This window comes from Schistocerca americana, chromosome X, assembly GCF_021461395.2.
Source record: "Schistocerca americana isolate TAMUIC-IGC-003095 chromosome X, iqSchAmer2.1, whole genome shotgun sequence".
Lineage (NCBI taxonomy): Eukaryota > Metazoa > Arthropoda > Insecta > Orthoptera > Acrididae > Schistocerca > Schistocerca americana.
The window spans coordinates 712134635-712152711 of record NC_060130.1 but is presented as its reverse complement, the minus strand read 5'-3'; the positions used below and the strand labels follow the sequence as shown (position 1 = coordinate 712152711).

Below are 18077 nucleotides of genomic sequence, written 5' to 3'. Positions count from 1 at the left end.
CTACTTAACCTAAATTATCCTAAGGACAAACACATACACCCATGCCCGAGGGAGGACTCGGACCTCCGTCGGGACGAGCTGCACAGTCCATGACTGCAGCGCCTAAGACCGCTCGGCTAATCCCGCGCGGCCGGTCAGAACAGTGTTCTGTGTAGTTGTGTGTGCATTATATAAGAGCAAAGACAATTCGAACGTGGGCAAGTTGTCGGTGCACGTAAGGTGGATGCTTCCGTAACCAAGGAAGCACAAGTGTTTGGTGTTTCAAGAGGCACCGTATCAAAGATTTATACTGCATGCAGGGCAAGCGGAAAAACATCATCTACGAAGTCGCAATGCGGACGAAAGCGAGCGTTGAGTGATGGTCACGAAAAATAAGAGAAAAACCTGCAAAAGTCAATGCAAAACTGAATGTCACACTAGCGAACCAACCGTGTCAGCACCAAAACAACGGGTAGGGTGCTGCAGGGAACTGCATGGCGAGCTGGAATCCAAAACCACTCATCAGTGATGCAAACGCACGTAACAGGAAAACGTGGTGCCGAAGCCGTAAAATCTGCACTATAGAGCAATAAAAGAAAAGCATTTGGTCGGATGAGTCTTGTTTCACAACACTTCCAAATTATGGCCGAATCTGTGTCCCAAGAGTGAAACATGGCGGGGTATGTCGTGGAGGCAATACGAATTTCAGCTTTTCACCGAAGGTGACCCTGCATTCAGCTGCACCACGAACATTTGTTATGTCTCCTGCAAAGGCATACACTGGATCGCATAGAATAATTAATGCAAAATTTAGCCTTCTCATAGGCCAAGCGCTCTGAGATCAACCAGGAAAGTCTTTAATTTCCTTATTTGACGGGAAATACAAATTAATTTTGTATTTGCTTTAATGTACATATCATTCGTTTTTCCTCCGTGTGATCTCTTCCCAACTCTTCAAATTTAATTGTTTGTGGTTTACCTTAAGAGGTATGCCACCGTATAGTAATTAAAAATTGCTGATGTGACGTTAGGGCCACAGCATAATGAGTGCCCACACCACTTTAGTAGAATTTCTTTATAAATTGCAAACGTATACAGAAAAAACTACTTCGTAATTTCATTTACTTACGCACACTGCTGCCTCGCACAATGGACTCGCATTCGGGAGGATGACGGTTCTATCCCGTGTCCGGCAATCCTGATTTAGGTTTTCCGTGATTTCCCTAAATCTCTCCAGGCAAATGCTGGGATGGTTCCTTCGAAAGGGCACGGCCGACTCCCTTTCCTAATCCGATGAGACCGATGACCTCGCTGTCTGGTCTCCTCCCCCAAAACAACCCAACCCCATGCTGCCTCTTTAGCCGTCCGTAACTGGGGAAGTGTTGCCCGTGTATGATTTTGAGCACGAACTGAGTTCCCGATTATGTCCCGTGAATGTTCGATCGGATTCATGGAGAACCTTTCAAAATACGGTACCTCGTAAATGACTCTCACTAGAACCCTGCAAAAAACACCACTAACATCCTAATTTACTCTACTTTTTGTCTATTAATGTCAACAGGCATTGCTCCATTTAAAAAAGTATGTGTTTGAACCAAAAATACACTTTCTAAGTATTATTACAATCTGTTTATTGGCTAACAATACGAGCCCCTGAATACCAATTCATTCTGTGAAAATCGCAAGTTTTAGGTAAGTCACCTTGTATAGTATCAGACCCAGTGCTCCCACTAGAAGAAAATGGTTCAAATGGCTCTGAGCACTATGGGACTTAACATCTGAGGTCATCAGTCCCCTAGAACTTAGAACTACTTAAACCTAACTAACCTAAGGACACCATACACATCCATGCCCGAGGCGGGATTCGAACCTGCGACCGTAGCAGTCGCGCGGTTCCGGACTGCAGCGCCTAGAACTCTCACTAGAAGAGATGATTTTTAGTGTTGGATCGTGAATCTGGGACGTTTCTGAATTTTATTATTTTCATAATAGAAAAAATCGATCTACACATAAGTATTGAGTTATAATAGCTGTCCTTTAATAGAATAGAATTTTTTAAATCAATTGTCTCTAATTGAAATTCCAAAGGTTAAGCGTTTGATGCAACTGATACCAGAATGCTAATTAACTTCATTTCATTTTCCATGCTACGCATGAAAGCTTGAAAACTAGTCTCGAATTTTGCACTATGTCTTCTACATCTACATGTAGGCTACATGGATACACTGCGAATCAAGCTTAAGTTCCCGGCAGAGGGTTCATCGAACCACCTTCACAGTAATTCTCTATTATTCCACTCTCGAACAGCGCCAGAAAAAAAAACGATCATCTATATCTTTACGTGCGATCTCTGATTTCCTTATTTTATTTATTATGATGATCGTTTCTTCCTATGTACGTCAGCGTCAAAAAATATTTTCGCGTTCGGATCAGAAAGCTGGTGATTTTTGTTTTGATGATGTTCACCCAAAGTTCCGTATCATGTGCGTGACACTTTCTCCCTTTTTTCTCGATAATATAAAACGTGCTGCCCTTCCTTGAACTTTCTCGATGTACTGCGTTAATCCGCTCTGGTAAGGATCCCACACCGCACAGCATTACTCCAAAAGAGGACGGACAAACATAGTGTGTGCATTTTCTAAATGTTCTGCCAATAAAACACAGCTTTTGGTTCACCTCCTGCCCAACATTTTCTATGTGTTCTTTCCAATTTAAGCTGTTCGTAATTGTAATTCCTAGATATTTAGCTGAATTTACGGCCTTTAAATTTGATTGATTTATTGCGTAACCGATGCTTAACTGATTCCTTTCAGCACTCATGTGGATGACCTCGCACTTTTTATTATTTAGGATCACTGCCAATTTTCGCACCATACACATATCTTGTCTAATTCATTTTGCAGTTTGTTTCGATTTCCTGATGACTTCACTAGGCGGTAAAGGACAGCGTCATCTGCAAACAAGCTAACACTGCTACTTAGATTGTCTTCTAAATCGTTTATGTAGATAAAGAACAGCAGAGGGCCTATAACAATACCTTGGGGAACGCCAGAAATCACTTCTGTTTTAATCGATGAGTTTTCGTCACTAACTATGGGCTGTGACCTCTCTGACAGGAAATCACGTATCCAGTCGCATAACTGAGATGATATTCATACGCACGCAATATTGTTACAAGCCGCTCCTGAGGGACGGTGTCGAAAGCCCTCTGGAAATCTAGAAATACGGAATCAACTGGGAATCCCCTGTCGATAGCACTCAACACTTCGTGTGAGTAAAGAGCTAGTTGTGTTTCACAAGAACGACGTTTTCTTAATCCCTGTTGACTGTGTAACAAGAGATCGTACTATGCGAGGTGCTTCATGATATTCAAATACAATATATGTTACAAAATCCCGCTGCATATCGACGTTAATGACATAGGCCTACAATTTAGCGAATTACTCCTACCGCCTTTCTTCAATATTGGTGTGACCCGTGCAACTTTCCATTCTTTGGGTATGGATATTTCGTCGAGCGAGCGATTTTATATGATTGTTAAGTATGGAGTTATTGCAACAGCATACTCTGAAAGAAACCTAATTAGTATACAGTCCGGACCCGAAGATGTGCATTTATTAAGTGATTTAAGATGCTATTCCGATGATACCTATTTCTAAGTTACTCATGTTGGCCGCTGATCTCGATTCGAATTTTGGAATATTTACTTCATCTTCTTTGATTAAGGAATGTCGGAAGGCTGTGTTTAGTAACTCTGCTGTGTGAGCATTGTCATCGATAGCATTTCCATTGCTATCGCCCAGAGAAGGTATTGATTGTGTCTTGCCGCTAGCATACTTTACATACGACCAGAATCTCCTTGGATTTTCTGCCAGGTTTCGAGACAAGGTTTCGTTATGGACACTACTATAAGTATCTCGCATTGAAGTCCGCGCTAAATTTCGAGCTTCTGTAAGAGATCGCCAATCTCGAGGATTTTGTGTTGGTTTAAATTTCGCGTGCTTTTTTCGTTGATTCTGCAACAGTCTGTTGACATGTTTTGTGTACCATGGGGGATCAGATCCGTTGTTTGTGAATTTATTTGGTATAAATCTATCAATTGCTTTCGATACTATTTCTTTGAATTCAAGCCACATCTGGTCCATACTTACTTTGTTAGTTTGGAAGTAGTGGAGATTGTCTCTCAGAAAGGCCTCAAGCGAATTTTTCCCTCCTTTTTGAATATATATATTTTTCGTTTATTTTTAGAGGATTTGGTAGTTGCGGTACTCAGTCTTGCTACGACAACCCTATGTTCACCAAACCCACGTATCCGTTTTGATGTTCGTTATTAGCTCGGGATAATTTGTTGCTAAGAGGTCAAGTGTGTTTTCACAACCGTTTTCAAGTGGGCTCATTAACTAATTGCTCGAAATAATTTTCAGAGAATGCGTTTAACACAATTTCGGATAATGTTTTATGCGTACCTCCGGATATAAATATGTAGTTTCGCCAACATATCGAGGGTAAATTGAAGTCACCACCGACTACAATTGTATGAGTAGGGTATGTGTTTGAAATTGGACTCAAGTTTTCTTTGAACCGTTAGGAGGTCGGTAAAAGGATCCAATTACTATTATATTCCGGTTGCCAAGAATGACCTCTACCCACACTAACTCACAGGAACTATATACTTCAATTTTGCTACAAGATAAACTACTTCTAATAGCAGCCGGCCAGTGTGGCCGAGCAGTTCTAGGCGCTTCAGTCTGGAACCGCGCGACCGCTACGTCGCAGGTTCGAATCCTGCCTCGGGCATGGATGTGTGTGCTGTCCTTAGGTTAGTTAGGATTAAGTAGTTCTAAGTTCTAGGGGACTGATGACCTCAGATGTTAAGTCCCATAGTGCTCAGAGCCATTTGAACCGTTTTTGAACTTCTAATAGCAACAAAGACGCCACCGAAAACTGAATTTAGCCTATCCTTTCTGAACACCGTTAGGTCTTTCGCAAAACTTTCCGCTGAACTCATTTCCGGCTTTGGCCAGCTTTCTGTGTCTATAACGCTTTGAGCATCAGTACTTTCTATTAGTGCTTGGAGCTCTGGTACTTTCCCAACACAGCTACGACAGTATACAACTGTTACACCGATGGTTCCTAGATCTACGTTCTTCCTGTGTTCGACCTGCACCCTTTGAGACTAAAGCCCTTTTTGTGACCGTGCGGGGTAGCCACGCGGTCTGAGACGCCTTTTCACGGCCCGTGCGGCTGCCCCCGTCGGAGGTTCGAGTCCTCCCTCGGGCATGGGTGTGTGTGTTGTCCATAGCGTGAGTTAGTTTAAGTTAGATTAAGTAGCGTGTAGGCTCAGGACTGATGACCTCAGCAGTTTGGTCCCATAAGACCTTACCACAAATTTCCAGTTTTCCCTCTTTGTGTTCCCTCGAGACCCTCTAACCTAAAGAACTGCCCAATCCACGCCACACAGCCCCCACTACTCGAGTAGCCGCCTTTTGCGTCTCATGGACTACTGACTTCTTTAGCGGGACCCGAAACCCCACCACTCTATGGCTCAAGTCGAGGAATCTGCAGTCTACGCGGTGTCAGAACCGACTGATTCTCTGATTCAGACCCTCCACTCGGCGCTGCACCAGAGGTCCGCAAACGGTCCTCTCGACTACGCTGCAAATGGTGAGCACTGCTTTCATCTCGAAAGCAAGACTGGTAGCCTTTATCATTTCTGTTAGCCCCCTGAAACCAGAGAGAATCTCTACCGATCCAAAGCTACACATATCATAGGTACCAACGTGAGCTACCACCTGCAGTTCGCTGCACCCTGTGCTCTTCATGGCATCTGGAAGGACCCGTTCCACGTCTGGAATGACTCCGTCCGGTATGCACATGTAGTGCGCACTGGCTTTCTTCACCCCTTAACAGCCCAAAGGTCCCAAAACACGCCTAACTTTGGAGCGCCCAACTACCAATGATCCCACTCTCTGTGACTGCCCAGACCTTGCAGGCTGAAAGGTTTCCTCTTAAACAAGCCAAACAACAGCATCTGGTTGAGGGACAGGAACAGTGTCAGCCATAGACAGCACTTGGAACCTGTTGGTAAGAGTGATCGGGGAGGCCTCTGGAAAGTCTTTCGCAACTTGCCACGCCCTAGGCGTACTCGTGGGTCGTTGGTAAACAACGAAAGCCGTTCTAGTAACGGTCGTGATTTCGTCCTGAATATTATTGATTTTATGTTTCGATATTTCGGCTCTAAAAGGTATATCATTGACTGACTGCCGGGTGAATCACATCAACATGATCAAGCAAAGAAGAATGGGCAGAGTGAATCCCACTAAAGGGAAACATACGAATTCGAATTTCAACTAAGGACGCAATTGAAACTCATAGTTGTGTAAAACTGGAGAATTATTCTGTAATTCAAGCGAGAATTATGTGCGTGTCTAACTTTGTAGAACCTGATACGCGTATTTGTCTACTAGAGTATCTTGTATCATAAAGATTATCGTAGCAAAACAGCTCCTAAAATGTTTATAAACGTTAGCAACAGTTTCCAAGGGAAGTTCATAACTCATTAAATTGGAAGAGTGACTTTACTTCTCTGACGTAAAGTAACGATCGTAAAGTAACAATCGGGAGGACTGGAGCTCTCCACCGTTTAGCCAAAGAACATCGAGGAAATTAAGTATCGTGTCAGTGAATTAACGTGTGAATTGCAAAAACTAAAGCTTGATACAGAAGACACTCGTTCAACACAAATGGTGCGTAGGTATTTTGCCGCTCTCGCCGAACATCTCATCGTGGTGCGTTCTGGAAATTCCGACCTGCGATTTCCTTCTGGGACTCGGGGGTAAATTGAAGTTATGAAAAAAATGTTTTTGTCTGTTTAAAACCTGCAACCTTACTCTTTCCTTCATTCATTTTCAAAGAGTTCGCTTTGTAACGTTTGGAACAAGCCGATGCCTATTAGCCCGTTGTTTCTGGATGGTGCAGCCTTCAGAAGAAAAAAGGGGCACACTGCTACTTCTCTGACGCATAAAATTAATGTACACTGGTGTGTGAAACATGTTGTTGTTGTAGTTGTTGTTGTTGTGGTCTTCAGTCCTGAGACTGGTTTGATGCAGCTCTCCATGCTACTCTATCCTGTGAAAGCTTCTTCATCTCCTAGTACTTACTGCAGCCTACATCCTTCTGAATCTGCTTAGTGTATTCATCTCTTGGTCTCCCTCTACGATTTTTACCCTCCACGCTGCCCTCCAGTACTGAATTGGTGATCCCTTGATACCTCAGAACATGTCCTACCAAACGATCCCTTCTTCTAATCAAGTTGTGCCACAAACTCCTCTTCTCCCCAATTCTATTCAATACCTCCTCATTAGTTATGTGATCTAACCATCTAATCTTCAGCATTCTTCTGTAGCACCGCATTTCGAAAGCTTCTATTCTATTCTTGTCGAAACTATTTATCGTCCATGTTTCACTTCCATACATCGCTACACTCCATACAAATACTTTCAGAATCGACTTCCTGACGCTTAAGTCTATAATCGATGTTAACAAATTTCTCTTCTTCAGAAACGCTTTCCTTGCCATTGCCAGTCTACATTTTATATCCTCTCTACTTCGACCGTCATCAGTTATTTTGTCCCCAAACAGCAAAACTCCTTTACTACTTTAAGTGTCTCATTTCCTAATCTAATTCCCTCAGCATCACCCGACTTAATTCGACTACATTCCATTATCCTTGTTTTGCTTTTGTTGATGTTCGTCTTATACCCTCCTTTCAAGACATTGTCCATTCCGTTCAACTGCTCTTCCAAGTCCTTTGCTGTCTCTGACAGAATTACAATGTCGTCGGCGAACCTCAAAGTTTTTATTTCTTCTCCATGGATTTTAATACCTACTTCGAATTTTTCTTTTGTTTCCTTTACTGCTTGCTCAATATACAGATTGAACAGCATCGGGGAGAGGCTACAACCCTGTCTCACTCCCTTCCCAACCACTGCTTCCCTTTCATGTCCCTCGACTCTTATAACTGCCATCTGGTTTCTGTACAAATTGTAAATAGCCTTTCGCTCCCTGTATTTTACCCCTGCCACCCTCAGAATTTGAAAGAGAGTATTCCAGTCAACATTGTCAAAAGCTGTGTGAAACATAAGGCCGAAAATAGCTTTTGCATAATGTGCCACTGGGAAGTAAAATAGCTCGATGAAACTTGGACCCTACATAGCTTAGTGCAGAAGGTAACTCAAGGAAATACGCAATGAGACGAACAGAAATGACACTTTTATTCAAAGACAATAATTTCGCTGAAGTCACCGCTATTCATGATGATCCCCTAGGCTCTTCAAAAGACGGGACATGGTTCTTACTACCGTGTGTGATCACCACGGACGGCAGTGCATGCTCTGCAAGGTGCTTCCATGTTGGCCACAGGTTTTGTATGGAATTCTTGTGGTAAGGCGTTCCATTCCTCCATCAGCGCGGTTAACAACTGACTGATTGTCTTTGGCCGTACATGTGGACGCGGTGCAATACTTCTCACCAATGCATCCAACACGTGTTCCATAGGACTGAAGTCGAGGGAACGCGCAGGCCATTCCGTACGCTTAATACCCTCTCGTCCCAAGAACTCCTACACCTTCGTTGTTCGATGCGGTCCTCAAAAATGAATTCAGGGCCGAACCCATCCTTTATAAGACGCACATGGGGAAGGATACTCAGCAGCGGCCAACGGCCTTGCCGCAGTGGCAACACCGGTTTACAAAATTGTTCCATTTTCCCGCAAGACATCAAAAAGCTCTTCCATGCATGTCTCACCACGAGCTATTTCACGTGGAATGGCAATTTCTACGAACAGATGGAAGGCATCGCCAGTGGTGGCCAGTGGTGGCCAACTTCTTCGTGGAACAATTCGAAGCACACGCACTGGACTTGGCGACTTCCAATCCTAAGGTGTGGTACAGGTACGTCGATGATACTTTCGTGGTATGGAGCCATGGTGAAGAACAGCTCGGTGACTTCCTAAGACACTTGAACAGCCTCCATGCTAACATAACATTTACCATGGAGTTAGAAAAGGACAAGAAACTGTCATTTCTAGATGTGCTGGTCACAAGGGACGGCGAAAACCTGGGGCACAGCGTGTATCGAAAATCGACGCACACGGACCGATACCTGTTACAAACTATCAAACCACCAACCGAGCCAGAAAAGAGGCATGATTAATACGCTCGCAATGAGAGCAGGACGAATATGTGAGCCGCAGCGCCTCAGACGAGAAATGCAACACCTGGAAAGTATTCTGAGGAGCAATAGGTACTCCACAAATGATATTACAAGTGTAACGAAGCCAAACACTCGGCGAAATAAGGAAACAGAAAAAGAAATGTCGGGTACGGCCTTTCTGCCATACATTCCCAGAGTGACGGACAGAATCGGCCGTATACTGCGCAAACATGGCGTAAATACGATTTTCAAACCGACAAGGAAGATCAAAGAGTGTCTTAGATCGGCGAAGGAGAAAAGGGACCCACTTCCAATGTCGGGAATATACAGTAGCCGGACGAAGTGGCCGAGAGGTTCTAGGCGCTACAGTCTGGAACCGCGCGACCGCTACGGTCGCAGGTTCGAATCCTGCCTCGGGTATGGATGTGCGTGATGTCCATACGTTAGTTAGGTTTACGTAGTTCTAAGTTCTAGGGGACTGATGACCTCGGATGTTAAGTCCCATAGTGCTCAGAGCCATTTGAACCATTTTGAATATACCGTATACCATGCACATGCGGAAAAGTTTATGTTGGAATGACTGGACGATCAGTTAACACCAGGATCAAAGAGCATAATCGACGTTGCAGGTTGGGGCAGGTGGAGAAATTGGCCGTGGCAGAGGACGCACTGAGTGAGACCGACCACGTAATAAAATTCGCCGACACGGAAGTTCCGGCTGTAGAGAAGCACTATCACACGCGCTTGTTCAGAGAAGCTGTAGAAATACAAAAACACGCGAACAGTTTCAACAAGAAAGAGGAAAGCCTTAATGTAAACGGATTCTGACTTCCCGTACTGCAGCGAACGACCGTCGCAGGTAGCAAGAGGAGAACCGCACCGGAAATGACCGCAGAGAAGCCCTCAGACGTTGGCGCGCCAGGTACATAAATATAGTCTGCGGCCGCGAGCTCGGCTCCAGTTCAATGGAGGATGATGCTTTGACAATGCCAGCCACTCGTGCTGGCGAAACGTCAGTAAAATCATTAGATGAACGTCGGCCGAAGAACCCGAGACAGAAGCCAATAGGCAGTTTGTCAACACAGGTTTCGCCAGGTTTCCAAAGTTAACCGTTGTCGGGCTTGGCTAGCCGTTGAATGGGTGACCGTCTGGGTCTTTCGAGCGCCGTTGGCAACCGAGACGCACTCAGCCCTTGTGAAGCCAATTGAGGAGCTACTTAATTGAGAAGAAGCAGCTCCGGTCACGAGAACTGACAACGGCCGGGAGAGCGGTGCGTTGACCACACGCCCGTCCATACCTGTGCCCGTCGCCTACTGGCTGAGAATGACAAGGGGGATTTTAGTTATTTTTTAGACGATTAAATATAGTATTGACAAGATTTTTTCGATTCCGACGCTTTTAAATTTCGATAGATTGTTTTCCACTAGATACATAAGCATGTTGTACCTCGGAACATGTTTTCGAGAGTAGAAAAATCTTAATTTTCTGGAGTAATTTTTGTAATTCCAGAGAAAGGCTGTAGTCCTTAAAGAGTAAAAGCCATCATTTAAAAATGGAATATGAAAATATATTAAACTTCCGTTACTGGGCTGACAAGAGGCGGAAGTCCGTGAAGTGTACCAATGTACAACAGTCTCCCTACCAACCACCCACTGCCAGTGACGTCATTCGGATGGGATATGAGGGGGAATGGGATCACCAGATTGCTTTCCAGACTGTTATCTGTTTTACGAACTTTGAAGCCGGTACTTCTCACTCAAGTAGCTTCTCAGAACCGGAGTCCTTCGTATAGCATTCAGACACGCTGACCACTTAACTACGGAGGCGGACTTATTATTGTATAACCGTACAACAAAATGCTCAGTGGCGAAGTGCTAGACTACAGACAAAGATTTCAGGTTCAATCACTGGTCAGTCCCATGATTTTCATTTGTCACTTATCACTTCCTCCATACCTCGTAATGTTTCTTTACGTGAAATATGTCGAGCTATCCAGTGGGTCGGAGTCAACGTTAAACTGTAGTCCCCATATAACCGGTTGGGTAAGTCTGTTCAAATATCAGAGGAAGCCAACGACATAATTCCTTCAATAGGGCTGCAGAGCTGTGCCGAAGCGAAGCTGCCCTCTGGCAGAACTTCCAAAGCTGCCTCCCCCCTCCCCCGAAGCAAAAACTATATTTCTGCAGTTTTATATGCACACATATAGGAAATTCTGTAATTTGTAAGGTAAGGTAGGTTTAATAAGGAACCATTACTGAAAAATATGATTTAAAAGAACTACACATACAAAAAACATCGCACATAACAAAATATATGCGTCATTGTAGTAAATAAATAACGAATTGTACAAACTTTCTAAAAGAATGAAAAGTAAAACAAATCCTCTGACTTATCGTTTGTGGCAGGTACTGCACATTGATATTATCGTGATGCCCAATAAATAACAGATTTTATTTGCTCTAATTAAATTATTAACAGTGTATGAATCGTTAATAGGAAATAAAAGAAAAACGGTTTTAATTAAGTGTTGAGAACGCATTTCTTTACAAGAATTGTTGTCTTATTATAATTTTACTCTACATTTCCTTACTTTGAGCGCAGCACACTCACTGGTAATATAATTGACAAATTTAGCAGCTTCGTCGTATACTGTCGTCATGATGGCTGAACTTGTCTGCTACACCTATACTCAACCTTAAATAGCTTTTTGTATCATCTTTAATTAGCTTTATCGTAAATATACCCAATATACCAAAACTGTTTTGATGTTTGGATAAACATCTGTAGCCCACACTTGGAAAAAGAGTTCAAAATGCCCAACTGGCAATCTGTGTCAGTCTTCTTCATCTGCTATTTCTACTGGTATTTGAAAGCAGCTATTTCGTTAACTAGCTCTGCTTTAGCAATATTTATGTTATATTTGGCACCAATATCTGCTGAATATTTTACAAAATAGGATACAGAGCTCTCGTTTAACGCTTTTCTGACAGGAAATTAAAGTGAGATGAAATAATGTTCTACATGTGATATCTGTTTCCCATTTCACGTGTTATTCTACCAAATATATTGAAGCAGTGTAGCTTAAACAGTTCCACTCCTGTACTCTGTTGGCAGAAATCGGCAAAAATAGAAAGCCTTCAGTTAAACATCAAATTATTTGCTTCAAGACCCGGTGGCCAACCTTTCAAAATCCATAATACTGTAGCGAAGTAGCAGCAAAGACGCCATTGTCGAACATTGAGCTAGCTGTGTAGGCAGCAGCTGTATGAACCAAGCACACTCTAGGGATGGCAGTTATTTATGAAGTGGCTCAAGTGGCTCTGAGCACTATGGGACTTAACTTCTGAGGTCATCAGTCCCCTAGAACGTAGAACTACTTAAACCTAACTAACCTAAGGACATCACACACATCCATGCCCGAGGCAGGCTTCGAACCTGCGACCGTAGCGGTCTCGCCGTTCCAGACTGTAGCGCCTAGAACCGCTCGACCACAGCGGCCGGCTATTTCTGAAACAAACGATTTTCGGTTACACCGGTTCTTTTTGTCTCCAGTTTAACTTGACTGTTAAAACCGTTAAAAATCATCGCATTTTGAAATAATCGATTTTCTGTTTTTTGATTGGTATTACTTCCAATAATAAACGTAGACTTGGAACAAAGATTGAAAAATTCTGATGGAGGAATACGAGATCACGATCAATATGGGGTTGAGGTTCGGCAGAAATCGGTCTCATTGTCTGCAAGATAGATTGTGAAGGCGAAGGAGGAGGGCCCGGGGACAGCGAGGGTGGAAGGTCACAAGTTGATGACTTCCCTGCATCGTCAGTTTTGGATGGTATTAATTTTTCACCCTGAAGAAACCACAAAATTAAGGGCTCAGTTATTAACCCGAATTTATAGCACGTCAATAAAATTATAGGTATATCAGACAAATTTTCCAAGGAGCATTGTGGATGTTTTCTCCTTACGTGGTGTGGTAAGTTTGTTCTACCTCCTCCAGTTTTTAATCTTTTAAAGGAAATGGAGCATTGTACTTCATTGCTACCGTACTTGGTGAAATACTTCTAAACTAGGGATGGCACCACTTTGCAGTACAACTGATGTCCGAGGACCACAGCGAGAAACTACACTATAGACCAGCTGAGGGCAAGTCTCGCACACAGCACGTCCCCGCGTAGCATCTAACAGGCAACCCTTCTTGCAGCGGTGTACCGTAGGTCTCTAGAAGAGCGTAGCATTCCAAAGGATTGGAAAAGGGCACAGGTCATCCCCGTTTTCAAGAAGGGACGTCGAAGAGATGTGCAGAACTACCTCTAACGTCTATCAGTTGTAGAATTTTGGAACACGTATTATGTTCGAGTATAATGACTTTTCTGGAGACTAGAAATCTATTCTGTAGGAATCAACATGGGTTTCGAAAAAGACGATCGTGTGAAACCCAGCTCTCGCTATTCGTCCACGAGACTCAGAGGGTCACAGACACGGGTTCCCAGGTAGATGCCGTGTTTCTTGATTTCCGCAAGGCTTTCGATACAGTTCCCCACAGTCGTTTAATGAACAAAGAAAGAGCATGTGGACTATGAGACCAATTGTCTGATTGGATTGAAGAGTTCCTAGATAACAGAACGCAGCATGTCATTCTCAAAGGAGAGAAGTCTTCCGAAGTAAGAGTGATTTCAGGTGTGCCGCAGGTGAGTGTTGTAGGACCGTTGCTATTCACAATATTCATAAATGACCTTGTGGACAACATCGAAAGTTCACTGAGGCTTTTTGCGGATGATGCTGTATTATATCGAGAGGTTGTAACAATGGAAAATTGTACTGAAATGCAGGAAGATCTGCAACGAATCGACGCATGGTGCAGGGAATGGCAATTGAATCTCAATGTAGACAAGTGTAATGTGCTGCGAATACATAGAAAGAAAGATCCTTTATCATTTAGCTACAATATAGCAGGTCAGCAATTGGAAGCAGCTAATTCCATAAATAATTTGGGAGTAGGCATTAGGAGTGATTTAAAATGGAATGACCACAGCCGCCCGGTGTGGCCGAGCGGTTCTATTCGCTTCAGTCTGGAACCGCGCGACCGCTACGGTCGCAGGTTCGAACCCTGCCTCGGGGATGGATGTGTGTGATGTCCTTAGGTTAGTTAGGTTTAAGTAGTTCTAAGTTCTAGGGGACTGATGACCTCAGATGTTAAGTCCCATAGCGCTCAGAGCCATTTTGGAATGACCACACAAAATTCATCGTCGGTAAAGCAGATGCCAGACTGAGATTCATTGGAAGAATCCCAAGGAAATGCAATCCGAAAACAAAGGAAGTAGGTTACAGTACACTTGTTCGCCCACTGCTTGAATACTACTCACCAGTGTGGGATCCGTACCATGACAGGGTTGATAGAAGAGATCGAGAGGATCCAACGGAGAGCAGCGCGCTTCGATACAGGATCATTTAGTAATCGCGAAAGCGTTACGGAGATAAACTCCAGTGGAAGACTCTGCAGGAGGCACGCTCAGTAGCTCGGTTCGGGCTTTTGTTGAAGTTTCGAGAATATACCTTCACCGATGAGTCAAGCGGTATATTACTCCCTCCTGCGTATATCTCGCGAAGAGACCATGAGGATAAAATCAGAGAGATTAGAGTCCACACAGAGGCATACCGACAATCTTTCTTTCCACGAACAATACGAGACTGGAACACAAGAGAGAACCGATAGAGGTACTCAAGGTACCCTCCGTCACACACCGTCAGGTGGCTTGCGGAGTATGGATGTAGATGTAGATGTAGAAATGGCAACAGGTACGTTATTGTCTCTGCAATACTGTACTCATCCTAATGCCACGTATTTGTTGCTAGTTTCTAACTGTAGGCATTGTGCTGATAGCTTTTTCCAATTTCCGTTATCAATATTTCAAAGCAATGGAAATTTTAAGAATAAACATTACTCGCTTTTTTATATAATATTTTACCCAAGAACCGAATTTTACCTCTGCTGCTCTGGAAAAATGAGAAGCGGCTTTTTACTCGGTTGCCGGCCGGAGTGGCCGAGCGGTTCTGGGCGTTACAGTCTGGAACCGCGAGACCGCTACGGTCGCAGGTTCGAATCCTGTTTCGCGCATTGATGTGTGTGATGTCCTTAGTTTAGTTAGGTTTAAGTAGTTCTAAGTTCTAGGGGACTGACAACCTCAGCAGTGAAGTCCCATAGTGCTCAGAGCCATTTGATTTTTGTTTTTTACCCAGTTACTTTTAAAACAAGGAAAAGAAAAACTGTTCTGACTGTGATCAAACAAATACCGGTTATTCGGAACTAAAATACCGGTTTCGGTTTTAGCCGATCGGTTTTTCCCGTTCCTAGCGCAGTTTTAAGGCATAACCCAAGTTACACATGTTCGGTAGTAGTCAGGTCTTTATGTGCTACTTGGACGAACTGATACTGTGAAAATAGCGTGCGTTTTCAAATAGGAATACGTGGGCGGAAGAATCCATGTGCCTACGAAAACAGTGTTCGTATAAACGTTGCCATTGTTAGCAAAATATCGCAAAAGCAGCGCCGCGTCGTATTACCTATTGGTGTTCTGACTGCAGAAACAATGACGACCTCCGCCATGGTGCGCTGTGTGGCTTGTTACAGCTGCGGCGTGCGGCGCGGACTGCGAGCTCCGCTGCAGATGCCGGCTCTTCTTTACGCGAGTCAAGGCCGCACAGCGAGGCGATAACAAGCAGATCGCGATGACGTCAGGTCCCCACCCCCCGCAGACGGCGACCCTGTCACGTGCGAGTGAAGCCACTAGCGCCGACTGGCCCCACCCATGTTTGCTGCCTCGTAAGTGGCAGTTCGCCGGCCACTTCACTTAACGCCGCCACGTGATACGCCCCGCCAGCTTTTCATCAGAGGACCGACCGTTGCGTCAGCCTCATCCCACCTCGAGACCTAGCCACGTGGAAAGCGGTATCTAACTGACAGGTCAAAGACCAATTCGCCTAACATCGTGTTAGGGACCGCCAGTTTTTCACCATTATTGCGCCTGTTGCATCATTTCTGCCCCGCTAGTAGACACGTAGCCACAGGCGTTGTATTGACCGGTCTGAACCGATTCGTCGAGGGTCAAATGTCAGCAGCAACAACCCGTGTTAAGGGAATCCACTTGCCTAATACCGAACTAAAATCGGTGGGTTAGCAAACTGTTAATCATTTTTTTGTTTTTAATTTTTGTGAAAACTCTCATTTAATCAAATAAACTTTTATTCCTTTAAACTGAAGCTCATGAAAGCAGACATGTCGTCCTAGATGGGTATAATTAAAGTGCAGCCACTCGTGGGCTGTAGTTATCGCGTGGCAGTGAAACTTGGTAGATATTCTCACGCGTTTATTCGTAATCGATTTACTCTGGAAAAGAATTGGTTCCAATTTTGGGACCGAGCGAGGTGGCGCAGTGGTTAGACACTGGACTCGCATTCGGGAGGACGACGGTTCAATCCCGCGTCCGGCCATCCTGATTTAGGTTTTCCGTGATTTCCCTAAATCATTCCAGGAAAATGCCGGGATGGTTCCTCTGAAAGGGCACGGCCGACTTCCTTCCCCATCCTTCCCTAATCCGATGAGACCGATGACCACGCTGTCTGGTCTCCTTCCCCAAACCAACCAACCAACCAACCAATTTTGGGCACCAGGTGCAAAACTGGCGCTGCGAATGCTGTATGGTGTATAGAAATGGCTCTATATGTAATGGATTGGGAACGAGACGTGAGTAGAAAAAGTCAAACAAGTGGAAAAGCCGTAATGTTGATTTTATTATTAACCGCCACTAATTTGTTCAATATAAGCAATGGAGACGTCGACGATATGTACAGCGCCAGATTGGCACCTGGTGGCCAAAATTGGAACAATTTTTTTTTTTTTTTTTTTTTTTTTTGCGTAAATTGGTTCCGCCTTAGCGCATTAGCCGGCCGGGATGGTCGAGCGGTTCTAGGCGCTGCAGTCTGGAACCGCGAGACCGCTACGGTCGCAGGTTCGAATCCTGCCTCGGGCATGGATGTGTGTTATGTCCTTAGGTTAGTTAGGTTTAAGTAGTTCTAAGTTCTAGGAGACTGATGACCTCAGAAGTTAAGTCCCATACTGCTCAGAGCCATTTTTAACGCATTAGAATATCTACCAAGTTTTGCAACCATGCAATAATTACAGCCTACACTGGACCTCTGTGAGCAGATGCACTCTCATTATAACCACCTGGTATAAAGTCAGACGGACTGCTTATGACAAGGTAAATTAAAGATTGTTAAAGTTCCGAAAGTTTTCAGTTTAACACCGCACTAAAGCCTACGAAAAAAAAATCGTTCTTATGGTGCGTCACAACAGATGTGCGACTGAACTGGTGAATTCTCAACTGGCAGAAAGCACTAAATTTACTAGACGTCCCTACCACTGTACCCTTCAGAGGGCCGTACAGTGTGTGGTGGGAGGTATTAACCGCCACTAATTTGTTCAATACAGGCAATGGAGACGTCGACGATATGTACAGCGCCAGATTGGCACCTGGTGGCCAAAATTGGAACTATTTTTTTTAGCGTAAATCGGTTCCGCATTAACGCATTAGAATATTTACCAAGTTTTGCTACCATGCAATAATTACAGCCTACACTGGACCTCTGAGAGCAGCTGCACTCTCATTATAACCACCTGGTATAAAGCCAGATGGACTGCTTGTGACTAGGTCAATTAAAGATTGTTAAAGTTCCGAAAGTTTTCAGTTTAATACCGCACTAAAGCCTACAAAAACAAAACAAAAAATGGTTCATATGGTGCATCACGACAGATGTGCGACTGAACTGGTTAATTCTCAACTGGCAGAAAGCACTAAATTAACTAGACGTCCCTACATCTGCAC

General features: G+C 44.0%; 1 protein-coding gene across 1 annotated transcript in view; it reads right to left on the bottom strand.

Moving 5' to 3' along the window:
• Window positions 1-15888, bottom strand: part of LOC124556560 (acetyl-CoA acetyltransferase, cytosolic-like) — a 63710-nt gene extending 47822 nt beyond the window's left edge. Inside the window, exon 1 of the mRNA XM_047130516.1 lies at window positions 15757-15888. Coding sequence (XP_046986472.1) covers window positions 15757-15799 — 43 coding nt within the window. The 5' untranslated portion in view covers window positions 15800-15888. The remainder of the gene's footprint in view (window positions 1-15756) is intronic.
• Between the last annotated feature and the right edge of the window lie 2189 nt (window positions 15889-18077).